Source organism: Thamnophis elegans, chromosome 16 (genome assembly GCF_009769535.1).
Source record: "Thamnophis elegans isolate rThaEle1 chromosome 16, rThaEle1.pri, whole genome shotgun sequence".
In the NCBI taxonomy this organism is placed as follows: Eukaryota; Metazoa; Chordata; class Lepidosauria; order Squamata; family Colubridae; genus Thamnophis; species Thamnophis elegans.
The window spans coordinates 16238596-16259523 of NC_045556.1; the positions used below are offsets into that span (position 1 = coordinate 16238596).

Here is a 20928-nt window from a genome sequence, read left to right on the forward strand (position 1 = left end):
TGTTTTTTATTTATTTAGTGCTTGGAAGCAATTTTCCCTAATGTGTACAATTTGGACAGGCGAAGTACTCTAACAGCATTTGGAGAGATACACATATTGTTGCAGAAGTGGGTTTTAGCTAACCTGTTGGGTTAACGTGAACAATTTTCCCTCCCACGGTTGTTCCTCACTGATTAAAATAGGAGATCTGGGGACTGATCAAGGCTAGCTATGGTTGGTTGATTGACACGCTGCAGGATTACATTACTGAACCCAGCATTTAAATAAATGATATTTCTAATTGCAAGTGAAGACTTCGAAAAGATGCAACTAAACTAATTTAATCAATGGGATTGAGTAGTACTGCGGATTTGGCTTCAGAATGATGGCTTGCAGAGGCGTGCATCAGAGGTGGTATCCAGCTGGTTCTCTCTGGTTCGGGCGAACCGGTAGTGGCGGCTGCCGGAGGCTCCTCCCAACCACCCCAATATAATGTGCAAGCATTGCGCATGCGCAGAAGGCGATGCGCATGTGCAAATGAGGCACGTACACTCACATCTGCGAACCGATAGGGAAGATAATTGAATCCCACCTCTGACGTGCATATAATATGTATATGCAGCTTTTTAAAGTATATTTCTGAGAAAAGATGCAGCTGCTTTAAAGAGTTACAGAGCCACCATCCATGTCCTTACTTGTAAGGTGAAATGTCCTGGATTCAGATCGAAAGTACTGCTTAACCTTATTACTCAAGACGTTGATTTAATCTCCTGCCAATCTGAAATGGGATGAGGAATGTTTCTGACGCTTCTCAATAAAATCTGAAAAAAGCATTGGTGGTTTTAAAATCAGCCCTTTAAATTAATTGACCTGGGTTTTGAATATTTAAGATATGCTTGCCAAAGTTTAGAATTTCTCCAAAATGAAAAGGTCTAGGAAATGATATATCTTAAGTTGAAGTGAATTATTTCTGTCATCCCGCCTAATTTTTTTTTAAAAAAGTACCGTTATTATTCAGTGCCGGATGGTTCAACTTGCCGTTAAATACTCTGTAAATCATAAATGTTACATCTTGCAATTATGCGTTCATAATCGCTGGAATTTCTTTTCACCCCGGCCTCTTCTCCCTGCCCTACAAAGGTCAAAGACGTTGCCAGAAGTGTCATCAAAACTGTAAGAAATGCTTTGGCGAGATGGACAAATGTTCTGTCTGCAAAGATGGATTCAGGTGAGTAGGAGCTGGTTTAGTTTAGTTTAGTTTCCCTTTATTTGTATGCCGCCCTTTTCCCTGGGGGGACTCAGGGCGGCTCACAGTTCAAAAAGGGGGGGGGAAGGACAAACAATTTTCCAACATGAAGACAATACAACATATTAAAAAGAAAGCACAACAGTCACACAATTCGGGTGGGGTTAGAATCTTAACCCCAGGCCAGCCGGGACAGCCAGATCTTTAAAGCGGCGCGGAAGGACTGGAGGGTGGTGAGGGTCCGAATCTCCACGGGGAGTTTGTTCCAGAGGGAGTTCGTTCCAGTGGTGAAGAAACAACGCAAGGATGTCAGAAGTTAGCCCCTTGCTAGGAACTAGCACTGCAGTTTCAGCTGATTGAACAAAGAAAAGGAGATGCTAAAAATTGTTAATGGATTGTTGACCTCCTTGCTGGATCTCCTGTAAATATCACAACGTCTACCCTGTTTCCCTGAAAATAAGACCTCCCCGGATAATGAGCCCAATCAGGCTTTTGAGCACATGCGCTAAAATAAGCGCTCCCCTAAAATATTTAAACGCATGCACAGCCGGTCCCCATCATTTTCGCGGGGAGGGAAACATGCCTCATGTGCCCCACACACACCTGCCAACCACGTGGAGTGACCTCCATGCAAACCTTTCTCTTAGTGGCAGCCGCAAAAAGAGCAGCAGGCCCAGGGAAAAGTGTGCCAGAAACAGAGACAGAGCGTCCGGCCCTCTCTGGATCAGCTGATCCCTGGGCCATGGGGAGAGATTAAGGGGCCTCCTGTACCTCAAAAATGATAAGACCTCCCCGAAAATAAGGCCAAGCATTTATTTCAGGGGCCAAAAGAAAATAAGACGCTGTCTTATTTTCAGGGAAACATGGTAGGTGATGTGATTTCCAGTTTATGTGTTTCCATCATTTGAAATTTCCCACCCTTTGATCCTCCTGGTTTTGCAATAAGCCCTTTACAGGCTAATCTTCTAACCAAACTGTTCACTGCAGGAGGCATTAACAAGCCAGGACCTTTATTTCTAATAGGGACACTTTTAATAAAGAGACCTTTTATTTCTCTTAGCTTTCTTTCTTTCTCTTTCTTTCTCTTCCTTCCTTCCTCCCTCCCTCTTTCTTTCTCTTTCTCCCTCCCTCCCCCTTTCTCTCTTTCTCTTCCTTTCCCTCCCTCCCTCCCTTTTTCTTTCTTTCTTTCTTTCTTTCTTTCTTTCTTCTTTCTTTCTTTCTTCTTTCTTTCTTCTTTCTTTCTTTCTTTCTTTCTTTCTTTCTTTCTTTCTTTCTTTCTTTCTTTCTTTCTTCTGAAATTCTCTAAGCCAGAAACTTGGAAATGGTTTTAAACTTTTATAGATAATTCCCAGCATCAAATAACAAATATCTATAAAATAAGGGAAGTGTGATTTTGCACTGTGTAAAGTGACATCCCGGAACACATTTTAGTAAGTGAAAATTGATGCAGAAGAAATTTGGCAGACAGCTCCTATATATTTATGCCCTCTCTTTAGATGAGAGGACATGGATGTTGCTCAAGGTGGCTTATAGGGAGAGAGGGAGAGAGAGAGAGATGGCTGATAGATGGAGGCAGGATACGCATTGCTTATTGTAGGAGTAGATTATCTTTTTTGGATTGGTGTGTACATTTAGAGGTTTGGGGAAAAAAAAAACAACCCCATTATGTGCATTCGCAGCAAATGGCCATTTAGGATGGCATAGCTAATTAGAAAATATCCATTTCCTACAAAGGAGATTTTCTCCGCAGCTGGTGGCTGTTGGCTGACCTTGTCTGGTCTTGGAAACTATGCAGGATCGGAGCCTAGGTAGTCAACAGACCAGAGATGGCAATCAATTTCAGCTCTCCACACTCAGCTCCACTTCCAGTAAGCAACTCAAGCTTTACCGACTTGACGTTGATAGATCAGTTCTCCACTGTGGAGAAGAAAGAAGTCATATACAGGTAGAAGATCTGCCCATTTCAGACCATGGAGGTCAAGCCATACTGTATGTCACTCCCAAGCTTTCAGTCATGGACCTTTTCTTCTGTTATTTTTGGCCAATGGGTTCTTGACTCTTCTTGGGTGTCAATGCTGGAGATTTTTAACAGATTAACAGAGTTAATCCAGCATGGGGAGGAAGCAACTCCTGGCAGTGACTCCCTTTTGTTCTGATGGACAATCCTGCCCTCTTGTTACTGAGTAAAAGATATTTTGGTCCTGTCTTCTGATTGCTTTTATTGTATTTATATTAGTCTATCCAGCCAACCTTAGAATTCAAGAATTATAACTCAAGTAGCAGGAGGCTTCATAAAATCATGCAATAGAATAAAAGCCATCATTACTATAGATAAAACACTGCGAGTTCACTAGCTCTATTTGAAGAAAAAAAATAGAGCAGCACTAATATCTCTTTACTATGGGGAGAGGATTCCAGGGACAGAAAAGTTTCTCCATCCACATCACCTCTATAGGCAGCTTGGTCCTTGAGTTGAGTGTGGGTCTACAGCTTGGGCCCCTGGGCAGGTCAAAGGTCATAAGTGACATTACTGGAAGGATGTTGCCATCTTTGGGAAAGACGGGGCTAATTCAAGAATATCAGGAGAAGGAGGCTGTTTCTGTGGGAAGCTTCAGTAGTTTGTCGTTGTTCAGTTGCTAAGTTGTGTCTGACTCTTTGTGACTCCTTGAGCCATAGCACCAGTGGTGGGATTCAAATTGTTTTACTACCGGTTCTGTGGGCGTAGTTTGGTGGGCATGGCGTGGCTTGGTGGGTGTGGCTTTGTGAGTGTGGCTTGGTGGGCATGGCAGGGGAAGGATACTGCCAACTCCCCGTTCCCTTCCCACCCCACTAACCTGCTTTCAAGCTCTGTTCTCCTGTTCAAGGTAACAAAAGAAAATCAGCTAATAGGCAGCGGGGCTGGGTCAGAACTACTCAAAATGTCTGCTACCGGTTCTTCAGAACTGGCCAGAACCTGCTGAATACTACCTGCACCTTACGCTTTCCTCCACTGTCTCTGGAGTCTGCTCAAATTCATGTTTGTTGTGTCAAATGTACTTATCTCACCATCTCAGCTTCTGCCATCTTCTTCTTTTGCCTTCCATCTTTCCCAACATCAGGGTCTTTCCCAGGGGTGGGTTCCTGCCAGTTTTAACCTCTTCTGTAGAAGAGGTTCCACAAATCTACCGTGCTGTTTAGAACCGGTTCCAGCTCCCTCTCCCCGCCCGTCCGCACATCATCAAGATGAAGAGCGAGAGAAGGAATTCTGGGAGTTGAAGTCCACAAGTCTTAAAGCTGTCAAGTTTGAACACCCCTTGGGGTTTTTTTTCTAAATGGTTAGGGGTGCAGGAGTCTTGTAACTTGACAGCTTTAAGACTTGCACACTTCAATGCCAGAGTTTCTGAGTCAACATTTTGGTTGCTAAGCAAGAGCGTTGTTAAGTCAGTTTCACCACATTTTACAAGTTGGCCATACCCATCCAGTCACGTGGCTGGCAACCTGGTCACATGTCTGGTAAGCTACTCCCACAAAGCAGGCCACACCTACAGAAGAGGTTCTAAAAAAAATTGAAATCCACCGCTGGTCTTTCCCCAGGAGTCCTCTCTTCTCATTTGGTAGCCAAGGTATTTGAATTTCAGCTTCAGGATTTGTCCTTCCCAAAAATGAAAATAAAACTCCCAGTCAGAGTTGATTTCCCATGGTTAGCCAATCCAATGTTCTTCATTTAACACTAATGTCCCAAGTTATCTGTTTGTTTCAAATTTCTAAGCCGGATCTATTTCCAGCTATATGCTTATCCACAGTTTTTCCAGGGTTGGAAGATCTGGCTACTACCTGGGTGAGGGCCTTCTCTGTGGCAGCTCCGGCCCTCTGGAACGAACTCCCCGCAGGGATTCGGACCCTCACCTCTCTCCAGGCCTTCCGAAAAGCTGTCAAAACCTGGCTTTGCCGGCAGGCCTGGGGTTGATAAGTTCCCTCCCCTCTCGACTTGTATGGTTGCGTGACTCTTGCTTATTTTAATTATCTGTATTTCGTTTTATGTTCCCCTTTTTCCCCTTTTTGAATTGTTCGCCGCCCTGAGTCCTTCCCGGAGAAGGGCGGCATACAAATAATAAAATTCAAATTCAAGATCGACATTCCCCCCCCACTCCTTTTTCGGCCCCACTCTTCTCCAAAGGGATAATTTTAGCAGAAGTCAGCAAATTTAAAGAATCTCACCCAGCCAGCGCACTGTTCTTTTTTTCACTCTTTCCATTCCATTCTCCTGCGATTGAGCTGGTACAGCCTTGGATGGCACGCAGTGCCCTTCTTTTCTTTCTGCCAGCTTGAGAGCTTCCCTGCGTCTTCCAAGGAGTTAGCGATCTCTTTGTATTCTACAGAGTTTTCTCTCTTCTTCACCATCTCTCCGAGGTGGCTTCCGTCTGTTTGAACCTTTGGACAGGAAGAATCTCCATTGAGCCCTATGGAGGATCATCGTTCCGCTGCAGCATCAGTTTACATTTTGGGAAAGAAAATGCTTTCAGTATCCACCCTTTCTCCTGCATTTTTTTAAATAAATTTTATTAAACAGGTTTTTTTTTTAAAAAAAGACAAAAATATTTTTTTCCAATTTCCTTCTGTACAGCATTTTCACCTCAGTATATATCCATTGTAAATGTACTTCTCCCCCCTTATTTCAGTTTCTCTTACGATACTATATACAGTCCTTAATTTACAATGTATACATGTTTGTTCATCTCTACCTATACATTGTTAATTTCTAACTCCTGTGTCTTCATTCAGTCTTTCCTTAAGCTTTACACCTCTCCTCTAGCCAATTTTACCACTCATTCCATACCGTATAATATTCTCTTTCCTCCCCTGCATTCTTAAATACGTATGATAAAAAAAGAGAGAAACGCTCTAAGCTTGATTGCCGTTCCTTTTTTGATATTAAGAAACTTCTCCTTCTTTGCCAACTCAAGACATTTGAAGGTGGGCGAGACAAGGACCTCTATTGCTGGAGGTTGGCAGAAGGTTTCTGAAGGAAGCTGGGGCAATGGGCACTTGCCCCCCTCCCCACTCTTTTGTTTTTCATGGGGTTCAAAGTATTTTCCAAAGCACCAAAAGCCAAGGCAAGAAACAGTGGATGGAAACTAAACAAGAAGAGAAGCAACCTAGAACTAAGGAGAAATTTCCGGACAATTATGACAATTAACCGGTGGAACAGCCTGCCTCCAGAAGTTGTGGGTGCTTTAATCCTGATGGCCTCCATGGTCCCTTCCAACTTGGTTCTTCAGTGTTCTAGAATTTAGCAAGGGACTGTTGTAACTCTAGCACAACCTGTTGCTTCTTGATGATTCCCACCTTAGAGTTCCAGCAATAAAGCTCCAACTGATTTTTGGCTGCCTTCAGAAACCAAGAATGCAGGGCAACCCCAAAGGAAATGAAGAAGATGGGCTAGAAGTTGTCCCAAAGAAAGAAATGAAGAGCAAAAGTGGGGGGGGGGGGGAGTGAAATGCCGGAAGGTTGATCTGAGCAGGAGGCACAAACATTCTTTGCAGGATTCATTTAGAGGATAGTAATTGGACTGACGTGACTGTTTCAATAATGGCACTTGGGCAAAAGTCGAAAATTATAACTTTGGAAAATAAGATCCGTTGCGGCGGGTCAGTAAAAGTGGCTTCCCTTGGCTGCAATCTGCAGTGTTCCTTTTATTGCTTTGCTTGCCCTTTTAAGCTTAGCAAGATTTTGCCAGCAATGTTCCTGTCGTCTTTTTTTAAAAAAAGAAAATCGATTTGTCGTGAGGATCAGCTGTCGGTCAAACATGCCATGGATGTGTCACATTGACGCATTCCCTCCCCCCAGCTTTGCTTAATAGCAGTAGCACTTAGATTTATCTACCGCTTCACAGTGCTTTACAGCCCTCTCTAAGTGGTTTATAGAGTCAGCCTATGGCCCCAAACAATCTGGGTCCTCATTTTATCCACCTCGGAAGGATGGAAGGCTGAGTCAACCTTGAGCCGGTCAGGATCGAACTGCTGGCAGCGGGCAGAATTAACCTGCAATACTGCATTCTAACAACTGCGCCATCACGGCTCTTTTTAGGCAGCTTTTCCTAATCTGGCATCCTTCAAATGAGCTATACTGGCTAGGAAGCGGAAAACCCCACTCTTGGCACATTGGCAGCAGAGAATATCAGCTGAGAAAGTTCTTTAAGTAAGGACAGGCAATTTACGTAAGAACATCTTCATAAACCAATTGGAAAGCAAGGATCCTGATGGAGGACCCAGTGAAGATTAAGGTTCAGCTCATCCACAAGTGCAGACCAGCCTGTTGGTCTTGGGTTGAAAACTATAGTCAGAACTGAAGGTAACAGCTTTCCATCCCTTTTGGTGTATAGTCATGCTGTCTCCTTTGGCTAACAAATGCAGGTGAGTCCCACCCCCCTAGAATCAGAAACAATAGGTCCAGAAACTTTTACCTTTGTTTTTCTACCTACAGAGTTGCCCCTGCATGGCCCAGACTATCAGAATACAATCTCTCTCTCTGTCTCTGTCTCTCTCTCTCTCTCTACCTCTGTCTCTCTCCCTCCCTCTCCCCCTCCTCCTCTCTCTCTATTTTATGATGGTTTCAGGGTGTTGTTTGTGTTTTTGTTTCATGAACCATTTGGTTAGCTTGCAGTTCCCTATACACGCATTACACAAATCCAGAAAGTGGACCTTAAAAATCTGACGAGAAGATAAATCTCAAAGATGCTTTGAACAGACTGTCACCTGATTAGTGAAAGAGCTTGTTGCATTATTAGCAGCTCCTCCTAATCTTTCGCTACTCCTTCTCCTTAAGGATTTTCAGTGATCTACAATTGTATCACAGCGGCCAGTTGTTTCGCCGGATTTGGCATTGATTACTAGTCGGGCCCCATCCAGGGGCCTAGGACGTCGTAACATATTTTCGTAATATGCGTGCAGATCCAAGCAGTGCGGCTTTTTGCACTTGACTGATGATGATTTTGTCAATTTTTAACTGTTTTAAATGTAATTCCAGTGCTTTTGGAATAGCACCCAGTGTGCCAATTACCACTGGAATTACCACTGCTGGTTTGTGCCATAATTGTTGAATTTTGATTTTTAAATCCTGGTATTTAGCAATTTTTTCATATTCCTTCTCGTTGACTCTGCTATCACCTGGTATTGCGATGTCTATGATTGTAACCTTATTTTTCTCAACCAGTGTGATGTCTGGTGTATTATGCGCCAGTATTTTGTCCGTTTGTATGCGAAAATCCCACAAGATCTTGACCATCTGATTTTCGGTGACTTTTTCAGGCTTATGTTCCCACCAGTTTGTTGCTGTTTTAATATTATAATTTTTGCATAAATTCCAATGGATCATTTGTGCTACTGAATTGTGCCGCAATTTATCATAGGGTCTGCGCAATTTTTTTACAGCAGCTGATTATTATTATTATTGTACAATTGTATCACAGCGGCCAGTTGTTTCACCGGATTTGGCATTGGTTACTAGTCGGGCCCCACCCAGGGGCCTAGGACGTCGTAACGTATTTTCTTAATATGCATGCAGATCCAAGCAGTGCGGCTTTTTGCATTTGACTGATGGTGATTTTGTCAATTTTTAACTGTTTTAAATGTAATTCCAGTGCTTTTGGAATAGCACCCAGTGTGCCAATTACCACTGGAATTACCACTGCTGGTTTGTGCCATAGTCGTTGAATTTCGATTTTTAAGTCCTGGTATCTTGCGATTTTTTCATGTTCCTTCTCGGCGACCCTGCTATCACCTGGTATTGCGATGTCTATGATTGTGACCTTATTTTTCTCAACCAGTGTGATGTCTGGTGTATTATGCGCCAGTATTTTGTCGGTTTGTATACGGAAATCCCACAAGATCTTGACCATCTGATTTTCTGTGACTTTTTCAGGCTGATGTTCCCACCAGTTTGTTGCTGTTTTATTATTATAATTTTTGCACAAATTCCAATGGATCATTTGTGCTACTGAATTGTGCCGCAATTTATAGTCAGTCTGCGTGATTTTTTTACAGCAGCTGAGTATTATTATTATTATTATTATTATTATTATTATTATTATTATTATTATTTGCTACCAATGTTTTCTGCTGCTTTCCTCTACAGCCTCATAGACAACAACTGCGTTTCAGGATGCCAGCAAGGCCTGTATTTGAAAAAGGAACTTCTGCAATGCGAGGGCTGCCAGTCGGACTGCAGGACGTGTACAGGTGAACTAATAATCACTAAGATCTCTAGAAGGATGGGGTGGCTCAGTGGCTAAGACCCTAAGATGATCAGAAGGTCAGCAATTCAGCAGTTCGAATCCCTAGCGCCGTGTAACAGAGTGAGCTCCCATTACTTGTCCCAGCTTCTGCCAATCTAGCAGTTCGAAAGCACATAAAAATGCAAGTAAAAAAATAGGAACCACCTTTGGTGGGAAGGTAACAGCATTCCGTGTGCCTTCAGCATTTAGTCATGCCAGCAACATGACTATAGAGACATCTTCGGACAGCACTGGCTCTTCGGCTTAGAAACGGAGATGAGCACCACCCCCTAGAGTTGGAAATGACTAGCATGCATGTGCGGAGGAACCTTTACTTTTACCTTTACCTTAAAGATCTCTAGATGACCTCTTTATCTAAATCACTAACTAGCGGGTGAGGGAAAGGAGAAATAAGAAGGAATTACATTGGGTTTTTTTCCACTCAAAACCAGGGAAGTTATACCTAGTCAGGTAACTGAGATTTCATTCCGAGCATGTCATGAAAATGTCGCCTTCACTAATCATTCTTGGTGGCAGATCCATTTCCTAGGATTTCAGAATGTTCAAGTTGATTTGACGGGTTGTGAAAAAGAAGAGGTCGACCTATATTCCAAAGCGCCAGAAGGCAAGAGAAGAAACAATAGATGGAAGCTAATCAAGGAGAGAGCTAGCCTAGAACTAAGGAGAAATTTCCTAACAGTGAGAACAATTAATGGTTGCCTCCAGAAGTTGTGGGTGCTACACAGTGGTGGGTTTCAAAAATTGTTCGAACCTAATCTGTGGGTGTGGCCTCCTTTGTGGGAGTGGCTTGCCACCCATGTGACCGGATGGGAGTGGCTTGCCACCCATGTGACCGGATATGAAGATGCTGACGACACTTGTCAGAACCACCTTAAATTACCTCACACACAGCACTGGCATGCATAAGAATATGATGTAAACTTGTTTTTTAAAAGGCATCTTTGGTTTGCGTTAAAACAACTTCAACACACGCAATGTTCTGATTGCACCACAAATGCAGTAGTCATCCTTCCCTTTCACAGAGTCACTGAGTTTTATAAATATGAGCATGATAGTGTAGAATAATCATATCCAAGGACCAGTGGTGGGTTTCAAAAATTTTTGGAACCTCTTCTGTAGGTGTGGCCTGCTTTCCGGGTCCACTGGTGGAACCTCTTCTAACCAGTTCGGTAGATTTGACGAACCAATTCTACCGAATAGGTGCAAACTGGTAAGAACCCACCTCTGGTGCTACACCACTGGAGGATTTTAAAAAGAGACTGGACAACCATTTGTCTAAATTGCTATAGGGTCTCCTACTTGAGCAGGGAGTTGGACTAGAAGACCTCCAAGGTCCCTTCCAACTTTGTTATTCTGTTGTCATCACTTGGTCCATCCCAGGATTTATATTAGACTGCAAGAACAAGAGAGAATTGTAAAATAAAGGATAAGAAACATTTATTTAATGCATGGAACAACATCTGACATGGCTTGCACATCACACTATATTTTCTGAGATGTGAAAACAACTGCAATCATGGTTGATAACGTTGCATGATGAATTAACCCAGCCAGTAGTGATTTATTCCACAAACTACAGTTAAGCAACCCTTGTCTTAGAATGTATTAATCCAGTTTATATCTCTTAAACTGAATTTGTATCCAACAGCCTAAGGCTGTTAGTGCTCTAGCAACCCTCAAGGAAGGACAATTGATTCTTTCTTACCTCTGACTTGTAAGGAAAATCTAGATTCTTTCTAACTATGCATTTTGTGATGCTTAAAGTATCTGTTGTGAGCATTATCTCAATGAAATTGTCAGCTTGACAAGGTTCCCATAGAAAACAGGACTCCGAGGCAGGCATGTTCCTCAAAGAACATTTTATTGAATACTTCATATTGGCACAACTGGTGAAAGCCAACTCTGAAATTTCCCATGACTTTCATCTGATTAAAAGAAAAACTTTCCCAAACCCCCCAAGTCAATGGTCATGCTGTCCAATCAAAGTGCTAGCTGGTCGCTTGGTTATTTGCTCCTCCTCTGGCCAGCCACCTGTGAGAATGTCCTTGGTTCCTACAGGAAAACTTTATTGTTTTGGCTACAAAACACAATCTAACAATTTTCTTCCTCCCACCATTGTGCGACAATCCTGAAACCTCCAAGATGGCTTCGGCCAGAGTCACTTCAGGATTGACAATTGTACTTTTATTTACGATTTTATTAGATGGAGTGATTCCTAATATATCCTCTCCATTATGTTTACAAAGTACTGGTTTTACCTTTGTCTTTTTTATGGTTATTTAATGCATGGAACAACATCTGACATGGTTTGCACATCACACTATATTTTCTGAGATGTGAACACAAAAGTTTACACTGCTTTAAAGGAGGAAGCCTTACCTTTTCACAGGTCTCCATGGGCAGCATTAAATGCTTGTAAGACGTATAGCTCGAAGGAGCAAAGAACTTCAATCTTACATGGCAAGCATCTGCAGCCTCCTTTTCAAAATCCACACACAATAATTTCACAGCAAATATATGCAACACTCAGGCAAAATTGGACTTACTGAGAACTGGATGTCTCCTCTCTCCAGGAAGTTTAACCATGGTCTAAAATAACTTTCAAAAATATTCTGAATTCCCAAGATTCAATCCCTATCAAATCCAGATTCTGGCATGTCCTTGTTGTGACCCGCCAGTGGCCAGTGGAGCTAGGGGCAGATTCGGACAGTGAGGAGGTTGGGGAGGAACATGGGCCTCTCCCTGGTGTCTGGGGAAGGCTCTGATGAGGGCTCTGTATCGGAGGCAGAGAGGGGGCCAGAGCCGTATGCCAGTTATCAGTTGCCAAAATAACATTCCTTTCTCAGAGAGTCAAGGACATCTTGCCCTGCACTTGGATGGATGTGATTAGAAGGCATCTCTAGTTGCGATGGTGACTGATTGGGCCATGCGATGGACATGTGGGTGCAGGGGGAAGGGACTTGGGCTTTCTTTTGGGTGGGGAAAAACTGGAAGCTTTCAGATTCAGGTTTTCCCAGATGTACCAATATGATATCTCTAATAATTTGGAACTTTGAGGAATCTGAAGCCTTGGAGCCTTCTTTGGTTGGGGGTATTACTTGGAACCCTGACATTGGATGGCATTTAAATTTAATAAATAACTAAAATTTGTTCCCCTCCCCCCTCATTTTGCACCTGCAACTTTCCTGACTGGGAAACCATGTTTTTCCCACAATCCTTAGGGCCGGGCCAAGAAGAATGTCTCCAGTGTGCCAAGAAGGTCCACGAGTGGAGGTGTGTCCCGACATGTGGAGAAGGCTATTATCACGAGGACGAGAGGCTTGGATTACCCTTCCAAGTCTGCCGAAGGTAATCATCTGCTTTGGCAGCCTGTTTATGGAGGCTTTTAGGAAAGTGGTCTGGGAATGAGTTGGAACCTTGCTGAACAATCTGCTCTGACATGCTGCAAAACATAAATCTTCCGCCTTGACTGTCTTAAGATTGCTCTGATGTGAGATTTTTTCGCGGAGGGAGGAAAAAAAGAAAAGAAAACCCAGACCTTTAAAACCTCTCAGATCTTTCCACAAGAAGGCCATTTAGAGTTCCTTCTGCAAATTTTGGAATCTGATTTCCTTCTTGCCAGCTCCCCGCGTGCTCATCAATTGGTATTGGCCCTCCTTAACTCCCTGCAACATCTGCTCCCAGAACAAAAGATGCAGGTGGAAGGAGGCGCTTTGCTGCTAAGGGATCTTTTATGAAATGTTTTCCCCTACAAAGGATAACGCTCGGGGGCCAGAACTCAGGTTCCGTGTCTGAAAATTCTCGTTTTCAGCCAGATGGCTCTTCTGATACTCCAAGAGGGGGGGGGGAACCCTGAGAAGCTTAATCAGCACCTGGCTTGCAAATTTTTGATGTTGGAACCCCAAAGGTTTCGTAGGGAAGTGGTACTTGTCGATCAGAAAGGTCGGCAGTTTGGTGGTTCGAATCCCTAGCACTGTGTAATGGAGTGAGCTCCTGTTACTTGTCCCAGATTCTGCCAACCTAGCAGTTCGAAAGCATGTAAAAATGCAAGTAGAAAAATAGGTACCACCTCTAATAGGAAGGTAACAGTGTTCTGTGAGCTTTCGGCATTGAGTCATGCTGGCCACAAGACCACGGAGACGTTTTCAGACAGCGCTGGCTCTTCGGCTTTGAAACGGAGATGAGCACCACCCCCTAGAGTCAGGAACGACTAGCACATGTGCGAGGGGGACCTTTACCTTTACTTGGGAAAGACCTTGGGAAAGACCTTGTGAGACTAGGCAAAGGGAGGCTGCCTGTTCTGACTCAGTTCCCCAAACTCCCACAGACGACAGACCCTCTGAAGTTAACTCAAAGATTTATTAGGAGTGCCGGCAGCCCTGGCAAAAAGGTTTCTCTCTCAATGCAAGCTAACAAGTCTGTCCAGCAGGGGGATGAATAGTTGTCTGCCATATCTATTCATCTCCGCCCCCTGCCTTTTGTCCCCAGAGCTAGGGTGGGGCTTCTCTATCAGCGGTGGCTCTTCTGTCCCAAGGACTAGCCCACAGATTTTCACTGCTCTCCTCTCCTCTGTTGTTGTTGTTGTTTTGGTGCAGCTGCGCATCAGGCACTGGACTCAACTGTTCGTCCTCTTCTTCAGCAGCCACCTCCAGACTCGGGGGACGGTTGACTCTCCATCTGAGGGCTGATGGAGACCCCAGGCTCTGCCTCTGTCTCTCTCTCTTCCAGCTTCATTCCCTCTTCCCCCTCGGAGCTCTCAGGTTGTCTTGATGCTGACTCCTATGCCTCCTCCTCCTCTGATTCAGCTGCTGGAGGGTCAGGCAGCCAATAGGCCACAGCATTGCTAAATAAATGGTCAGATAAGAGACAGCAGAGCCCACCGCTGCATAATGGGTGGAGAAAAAGGCTCAGAAGAGACCCTCCCTAGTATCTCAGATTGTATATAGATTGGGGGAGGGGGGTTGTACATTCATACTTGCCAGGATTCTGTCAATGTAGCTTTACAATAAAGTAGAATTAGCTCATCTTGTCATTCCTATCTGGTTTCTCCTGCAAGACAGACAGGTAAGGCATTACGCTGGGAAATCTGAGGTGGACAGATAGAACTGATTTGCTTTAAAGAAGCTTTCATTTTTTAATAATGCGTATAGATAGAGTGGCACAGTGATTAGAATGCAGTATTGCAGGCAAACTCTGCCCACAGAGAAGAGTTCAATCCTGACCAGCTCAAGGTTGACTCAGCCTTCCATCCTTCCAAAGTTAGTAAAGTGAAGACCCAGATTGTTGCGGGCAATAGGCTGACATTCTAAATTGCTCAGAGAGTGCTGTAAAACACTATGGGACAGTACATCAGTCTAAAATCTATTGCTATAGACATAGTAGGTGGAATTTTGAAAAAGAGATGAGTTGCCTTTGTTCATTATTCTTCTAGGAATTTGTAACATATTGCTTGTATAACCTTCCTTTTTTGAATAAACCACAAAGATTGGGTTCAATATGCTAAGCAAAAAATAATTAGCATGGCTCAGAACTATATAATATGGCTTATTTTTGGCTTAGTATGCACAAACCTAACTATTATTTGTGCTTTAGTTTTTTGCATGAACGCAGCCAATGGTGGCTTACTGAACAAACCACAATGAAAGCAATATGCGAATCATACCCCTCCTTAAATTAAAATTATATATATCGCTGGTTATCAAATAGTTATCTTTTATTGTCAGGTGTGAAGATAACTGCTTAAATTGTGATGGCTCTGGGAGAAACTGTTCCAGATGTAAAGAAGGGTTTTATCTACTGAGTGGCTCATGCATCGCTAGTGACAGATGTCACAATGGTATGTATTTTCATGGATTGTTAGTAAATGAAACAATGTCTGTTGGGCATGTGGCTATTGGTAGTGGAATGTAAGAGTAGGAGTAGCCATAAGAGGTAACATTTTGAATGGGGTCTAGGCAAACTTGGCACGGCTAACACCCCATGGCCAACTCGCCATGGCCAAATTGCATCAGCCAACAGTTACACTCCAATCGAAGAAATATAATCTTTAAAGAAAGGATGCCAAAGGAGGGACAAAATTAAATGCGAATGACAAACATTAAAATAATGTTAAATACTCAAGTTGAATTGTTGAATTGTCCCACAATGAGTTGTCCCACGGTGAGTTGACCATTGGCATGTTGTCTCGCCATGAGCTGGCCCTTGTGAGTTGGCTGCAGTGAGTTGTCCCATTCCATTTTGAATGTGCGGGGTTTGATGGTGAGCAGCAGAGGGGTGGGGGAAGAATGCTGTGCTTCAAAGAGAATCTGATGTTTCATTTCAAAATGAAGAGCAAATTGAGAAGAAAATGAACCAAAGCTGTAAGAATTGGCTTTCCGGCCAGGCCATTACTAGATCTGCATGGCTCCATTCCCCAGAATCTCATCCTTTTCTTCAACCAGATGTTCGTCCTTCTTTTTTTCTTCTTCTTCCGTGCATCAGAGAGGAAGGCAATTTTAATTGCTTTTGTGGCTGAAATTTGGTATTTATGGAACGTATAATGAAGCTTGCTGGGATTAAATTGGGGTCGGGGGCACGGATTGAGAAGAATTAGTGACGTGAAAACGAGCAGGTAGAGCTATCAATGTCACTTCTTTTGATATCAGAATCTAGCCCTGAGCTGCTGCTGAAGGACGGGGAGGATTTGCATATTCAGAGCCACAAATTAAACGTCAATTGTTCATTCTTAAATATAGTCCCTCGTTACCAGCTTGAGTGGCTAGCCGGTTGGAATGATTAGACTCACGCTGCAGCAGTTACGAGGAAGCTAACCTTTATTTTTACCCCATTGCTGGGGTGGGTGGAGAGAGATATTGTGTTTGGACCGGCTGCTGTTGCTTCGTAGTTTTGCAATGCGGCAATAGAATTATTCCGTGGGAGGGACCCATAGCTCAGTAGGCAGAGTGTCTGCTCTGTGTGCAGGAGATCTAGTTCAACCCCTGAACTAGACCTTCTCTTCCCCTCCGGAAGCCTGACAGCTGTGATCCTAAGACTGTGTAGGCCAAGCTGAATTCATTGGGGCGGCTTTGATTATGTTACAGGTGGACTTTGGCTGACGGCCCCAACCCAGCCCAAATTTCCCGCAGCGGAGCGAAACGTTTGCGAAGTGAATTGTGTCCCATTTTATCAGCCTTCTTGCCACGGTTGTTAAGTGAATCACTGCAGTTGTTAAGTTAGTAAGATGGTGGTTAAGTGAATCTGGCTCCCACATTGACTTTGCTCATCCCCAAAGCAGATCACATGCCCCCCCCCCGCTTCCTGGGGACTCTGCAACCATCATAAATGCGAACCAGTTGCCCAGCATCCAAACTGACCCAAAGGGGATGCGGCAAGGGTCGTAAGGGTGGAAAACGGTTGTAAATCACTTCTAAATCCTAAATGAACGGTTGTAAGATGAAAATGGGATCCCACCACTTCTTAAGCGGTGAAATCCCATCAGACCTTCTGAAAACAAGAGAAACTCATTTGCACTGTGTCAGCTTTTGGCATTATTCAGTGAAATGTCTGTTTCTCACCTCACATTTTTTTTCTGTTTGAGGGAGACACAATGTTTTTCAGAGACCGCTGGCTATCCTTGGCCTCTGAAGGGTGTGCTGGAGGCAGGATCTAAAAATGAGACAAGGCTAGGGCAAGAGAGCAAGAAAGGAACTTTGCAATGTTATGTTTACACTAAACACTGTTCCTGTACTTGCTCCCCAAATTGTTCTGACCCAAGCTTCCCGAGAGCATGAAGCAAACTCCTTGGTCTGACAAAAAACCCTTTTATTAATTTGCTGTGAATTCTGCTCATTCACATCCAGCAAAGTCTTTCAAAGGAGAATTTACAGTCACAGACCTTCTCTGGCTTGGAGAGCTGCCAGGCCGATATCTCCAAAACTTGGCAAGGAGTCTCAGAGAGTCATGAAGCAATTAAGCGAACTAATTGTCTCTTGCAAACTCCACTCCCTTTTTGCTCTTCTTTTATTTCTTCTGGGAGGGGCCATTCATCGTCCACCTGTGGCCTTACTCTCAAGTCAACCACTGTTCTTTAGCTGTTCCCTTCATCTGGCAACTCTGCCCACACGAACACTGGGAACAGGCTCCAGCTGTTGGTCTGCCTCACTGATGTCTGACTCTGAAGGCAGCTGATAACTGGCATACGGTCCTGGCCCCATCTCTGCCTCCGACACAGAGCCCTCATCAGAGCCTTCTTCAGACTCTAGGACTGGCCCATGTTCCTCCCCAACCTCCTCACTGTCCGAATCTGCTGCCAGCTCCACTGGTGGGCCACAACACCAAAATGGTTAATCATATTCCTTCTGTCATCTTCAAAATAAAGATTGTTTGGTGGTAGATTGGTGGTTCTCTCAAATATTTATTTTGGGGAGAAGGGGCAACTGAGACTCTGCACCCTCTTCCTATTGCATGCATTCCTTATGTTAGAACTAACTCAGAATAAATACAAGATCTGGCCAGGGGTGGGAGCGTGGTTTTGTGTCCAGGTAGTCCTGAACTTACGGCTATTTGTTTGGTGCCCATTTAAAGTTACAACGGCACTGAAAGAAGTGACTTACGACCGTTTTCACCCTTACGACCATTACTGCATCCCTGTGGTGATGTGATCAAAATCCAGTCCCTTGGCAACTGGCATGTAGCTATGATGGTTGTGGTGTCCTGGGGCCATGTGATCCCCTCTTGTGACCTTCTGACCAGCCAGGTCAAGGGGGAAGCCAGATCCGCCTAACAACCATGTTCCTCACTTAACAAGGGCAATGACTCACTTAGCAACCATAGCAGGAAAGGACATAAAGTGGGGCAAAATTCACCTAACCACCACCTTGCTTAGCTACAAAAATTTGGGGCCCAACTGTGATCGCACGTCGTGGATTACCTGTCTTGGAGATGCCTAGACTTTAGAATAATGGGACATTGTGTCCCTTTTCATTCATCCATCAGAATAAAAGTCTGTAGAGATTATCAGTCACCCAGGTCAAGTGGTCACCAACTGGTGATCCATGGACCACTGGTGGCCCACGAGAAAAAATTGGGGGGTCCGCAGAAAGATTATTTGCATTTTTATATTGCACTAAATATTATTTATCTTCTTAAAAATTCATATTAGTGGTCCATGGGAATTAAAATTATGAATTTGGAGATCCAGAAAGGTTGCGACTCGGTGGTGAGAAGTTGTCCCAAAGGTGCTTATTTTTCAGGAGGGAAAATTTTTTAAAATAGCCAAAAAAATTTTTTTACGGAATATCTTCTTCAGCTTTGACAGGATAGTGGGGAATGGAAGGATTTATATTCTTTGCAGACAGCTGGGGACCCAGATCAACCTCCAAGTGCTTCAAAGGTCCTCTAAAAGGATGCAAATGACCAGCTGTCTGCAAGGAATGTAAATCCTTCCATTCCCCACTATCCTTTCAGAGCAGAAGAAGCTTCTTGGATGAGAAGCAAAACGCCTTCAAAGAAAAAAACCAAGAAAGTCCAGTTGCCTCCTGGGGAAAAAAAAAGCACCTTTGGGACATCCATCAGAATGGTTTTTCTACTATTATACATTCCAGTCCCCCCCCCCCAGCGGAAATGCTAATCTAATGTCTCTCTTCCTGCTGTCTCCTTTTTCTTTTTTCCTTCCAAACACACGCTCCCCCAGGTGACGAGATGTTCTGCGAGATGGTGAAATCCAACAAGTTATGTGAACGCAAACCATTTATACAGTTTTGCTGTCGGACATGCTTATTGGCTGGCTAAGCCGGCATTTAATATCTGCCATCTGGAACTCCTCATGTGCCAGTTCCTTCCAGCAAAGTTTCCTCTCTCTCTCTTTTTTTTTTCCTTTTTTCTTTTCCACTCCTACTCCCACCCTGGTCCTAACCTTCAGCTTGTCCAGCCTTGGTTTGCAACTCCGCTACTTTCCACATCGCCTGCAAGTTTGGTCCCTACAGTGTAGCCACTACAGGTACTAGATGGCTTTGCTTGCTGCACCTTTGACTGAAAATAAAATAAATAAGAATGCCAATGGTGGCGATGTGAATCCTTCTCAGACGTGCCTGGCGAGTGGAGAGGCACACAGCCTCAGCTTTGGGCTAGCCAACTTGTCATGTTTTGTGAAAAGAAGAATGCAGATGTACCTCCTTACTGCATTTCCCCCCAAAAAATAAAAAATGAAAGAGCCGTTTTTTCCTTCACCCTCCGAAACCTTTTAGAATAGTTTACAGATGCCTAGAATGTCTGCCTTAGATTTGCATCCTCACCACTGCAACGTCACGATGTGATACGATTCATTTCCACAAAGTTGTGCTGGAAAATAGGCACGTTTTCCCCATTGTCTTTTGATGGTCTTAAGCTTGACGGTGACCAAAGAAGGATTTTTGGAATTGGCAGGGGACATTGATCTCCCCTTGGCCCCCCCTCCGCCCACTCTTCTTCCTATGCACTGATCTCAACTATCAAACCCTGCTAGAAAAAATCCGGTGTGTTGCCTACAATTCTGATCAACTGGATTTGAAGCCATCTCTGAAGAACAGCTGGTAACAGGCAAGACTCTTGACTGCAGACGTAGCTACAATATTCTCTCCTTGCCCAAAATAGATCTCTTGAGCTTAATGGATCGCTTTGCTTCTCTTACCATACCTCGCCAGCGCAACTTTCCTGAAAATATATATATAAAGACAGCTCAGTGATTTCACGAGGCAAAACCTTTTCAAAAGGTGCTTCACTTAGTCAGTCAAGAACGATAAACAGCCAATTCTACCAAAACCACACTGAACAGAACAACAACATCTGAATGTATTCGCTATACATAAATATATATATACATATGATATAATATAATATATATATATATAATAGTTTGTCATGTGGTGTTTCTATAATTGTGTTAAGATATATTTGACTATGTTGTCTTAAAGATTTTTTAAAAAAAGAAATAACTTATAATGCAGTCATTGCCTTCATAGAATTTTTTTAATTATTTTCTACAGGGACATAACCTTTTTTTAAAAGAAATGTAACTTAAAGCATTGCCCTCCTTTCTAACGATATCTTTGTAAGCGTCAACAGAGTCGTTTCTTTGTATTCAGACATGTAAACAACCAGGGTTCTGTTTTTCTTTTTCGTATACAGTATTAGCTGTTCTGACTCTCATTTTTAATAAGTTTAAAACCCTCCAGTCTGTGAAACGTGAAATTGGCAGTAAAAATGTTAATCGGCAATCGGACAAAGTGAGTTTTCAAAATTTTGCGGTGGGGGAGGATGGGAAAAGGAAAAAAAAAAATTAATTGCTGTGTTCATACTGCTTGAATCATGTGCTGTCAAACTGGTGGAATGAATACTGGAAACCAAGCTAGTGTTTATGATATGGCCAAACCTGGCCAAATGACAACATGAATAAAATATTTATAGTTCCCATCAA

The 20928-nt window shown here is 43.4% G+C and overlaps 1 protein-coding gene across 1 annotated transcript in view; it reads left to right on the plus strand.

Moving 5' to 3' along the window:
• PCSK6 (proprotein convertase subtilisin/kexin type 6) overlaps window positions 1-20928 on the plus strand; it is a 126814-nt gene extending 105886 nt beyond the window's left edge. Inside the window, exons 17-21 of the mRNA XM_032232644.1 lie at window positions 1120-1207; window positions 9338-9441; window positions 12719-12845; window positions 15221-15333; window positions 19168-20928. Of these exons, the coding sequence (XP_032088535.1) occupies window positions 1120-1207; window positions 9338-9441; window positions 12719-12845; window positions 15221-15333; window positions 19168-19265 (530 nt within the window). The 3' untranslated portion in view covers window positions 19266-20928. The remainder of the gene's footprint in view (window positions 1-1119; window positions 1208-9337; window positions 9442-12718; window positions 12846-15220; window positions 15334-19167) is intronic.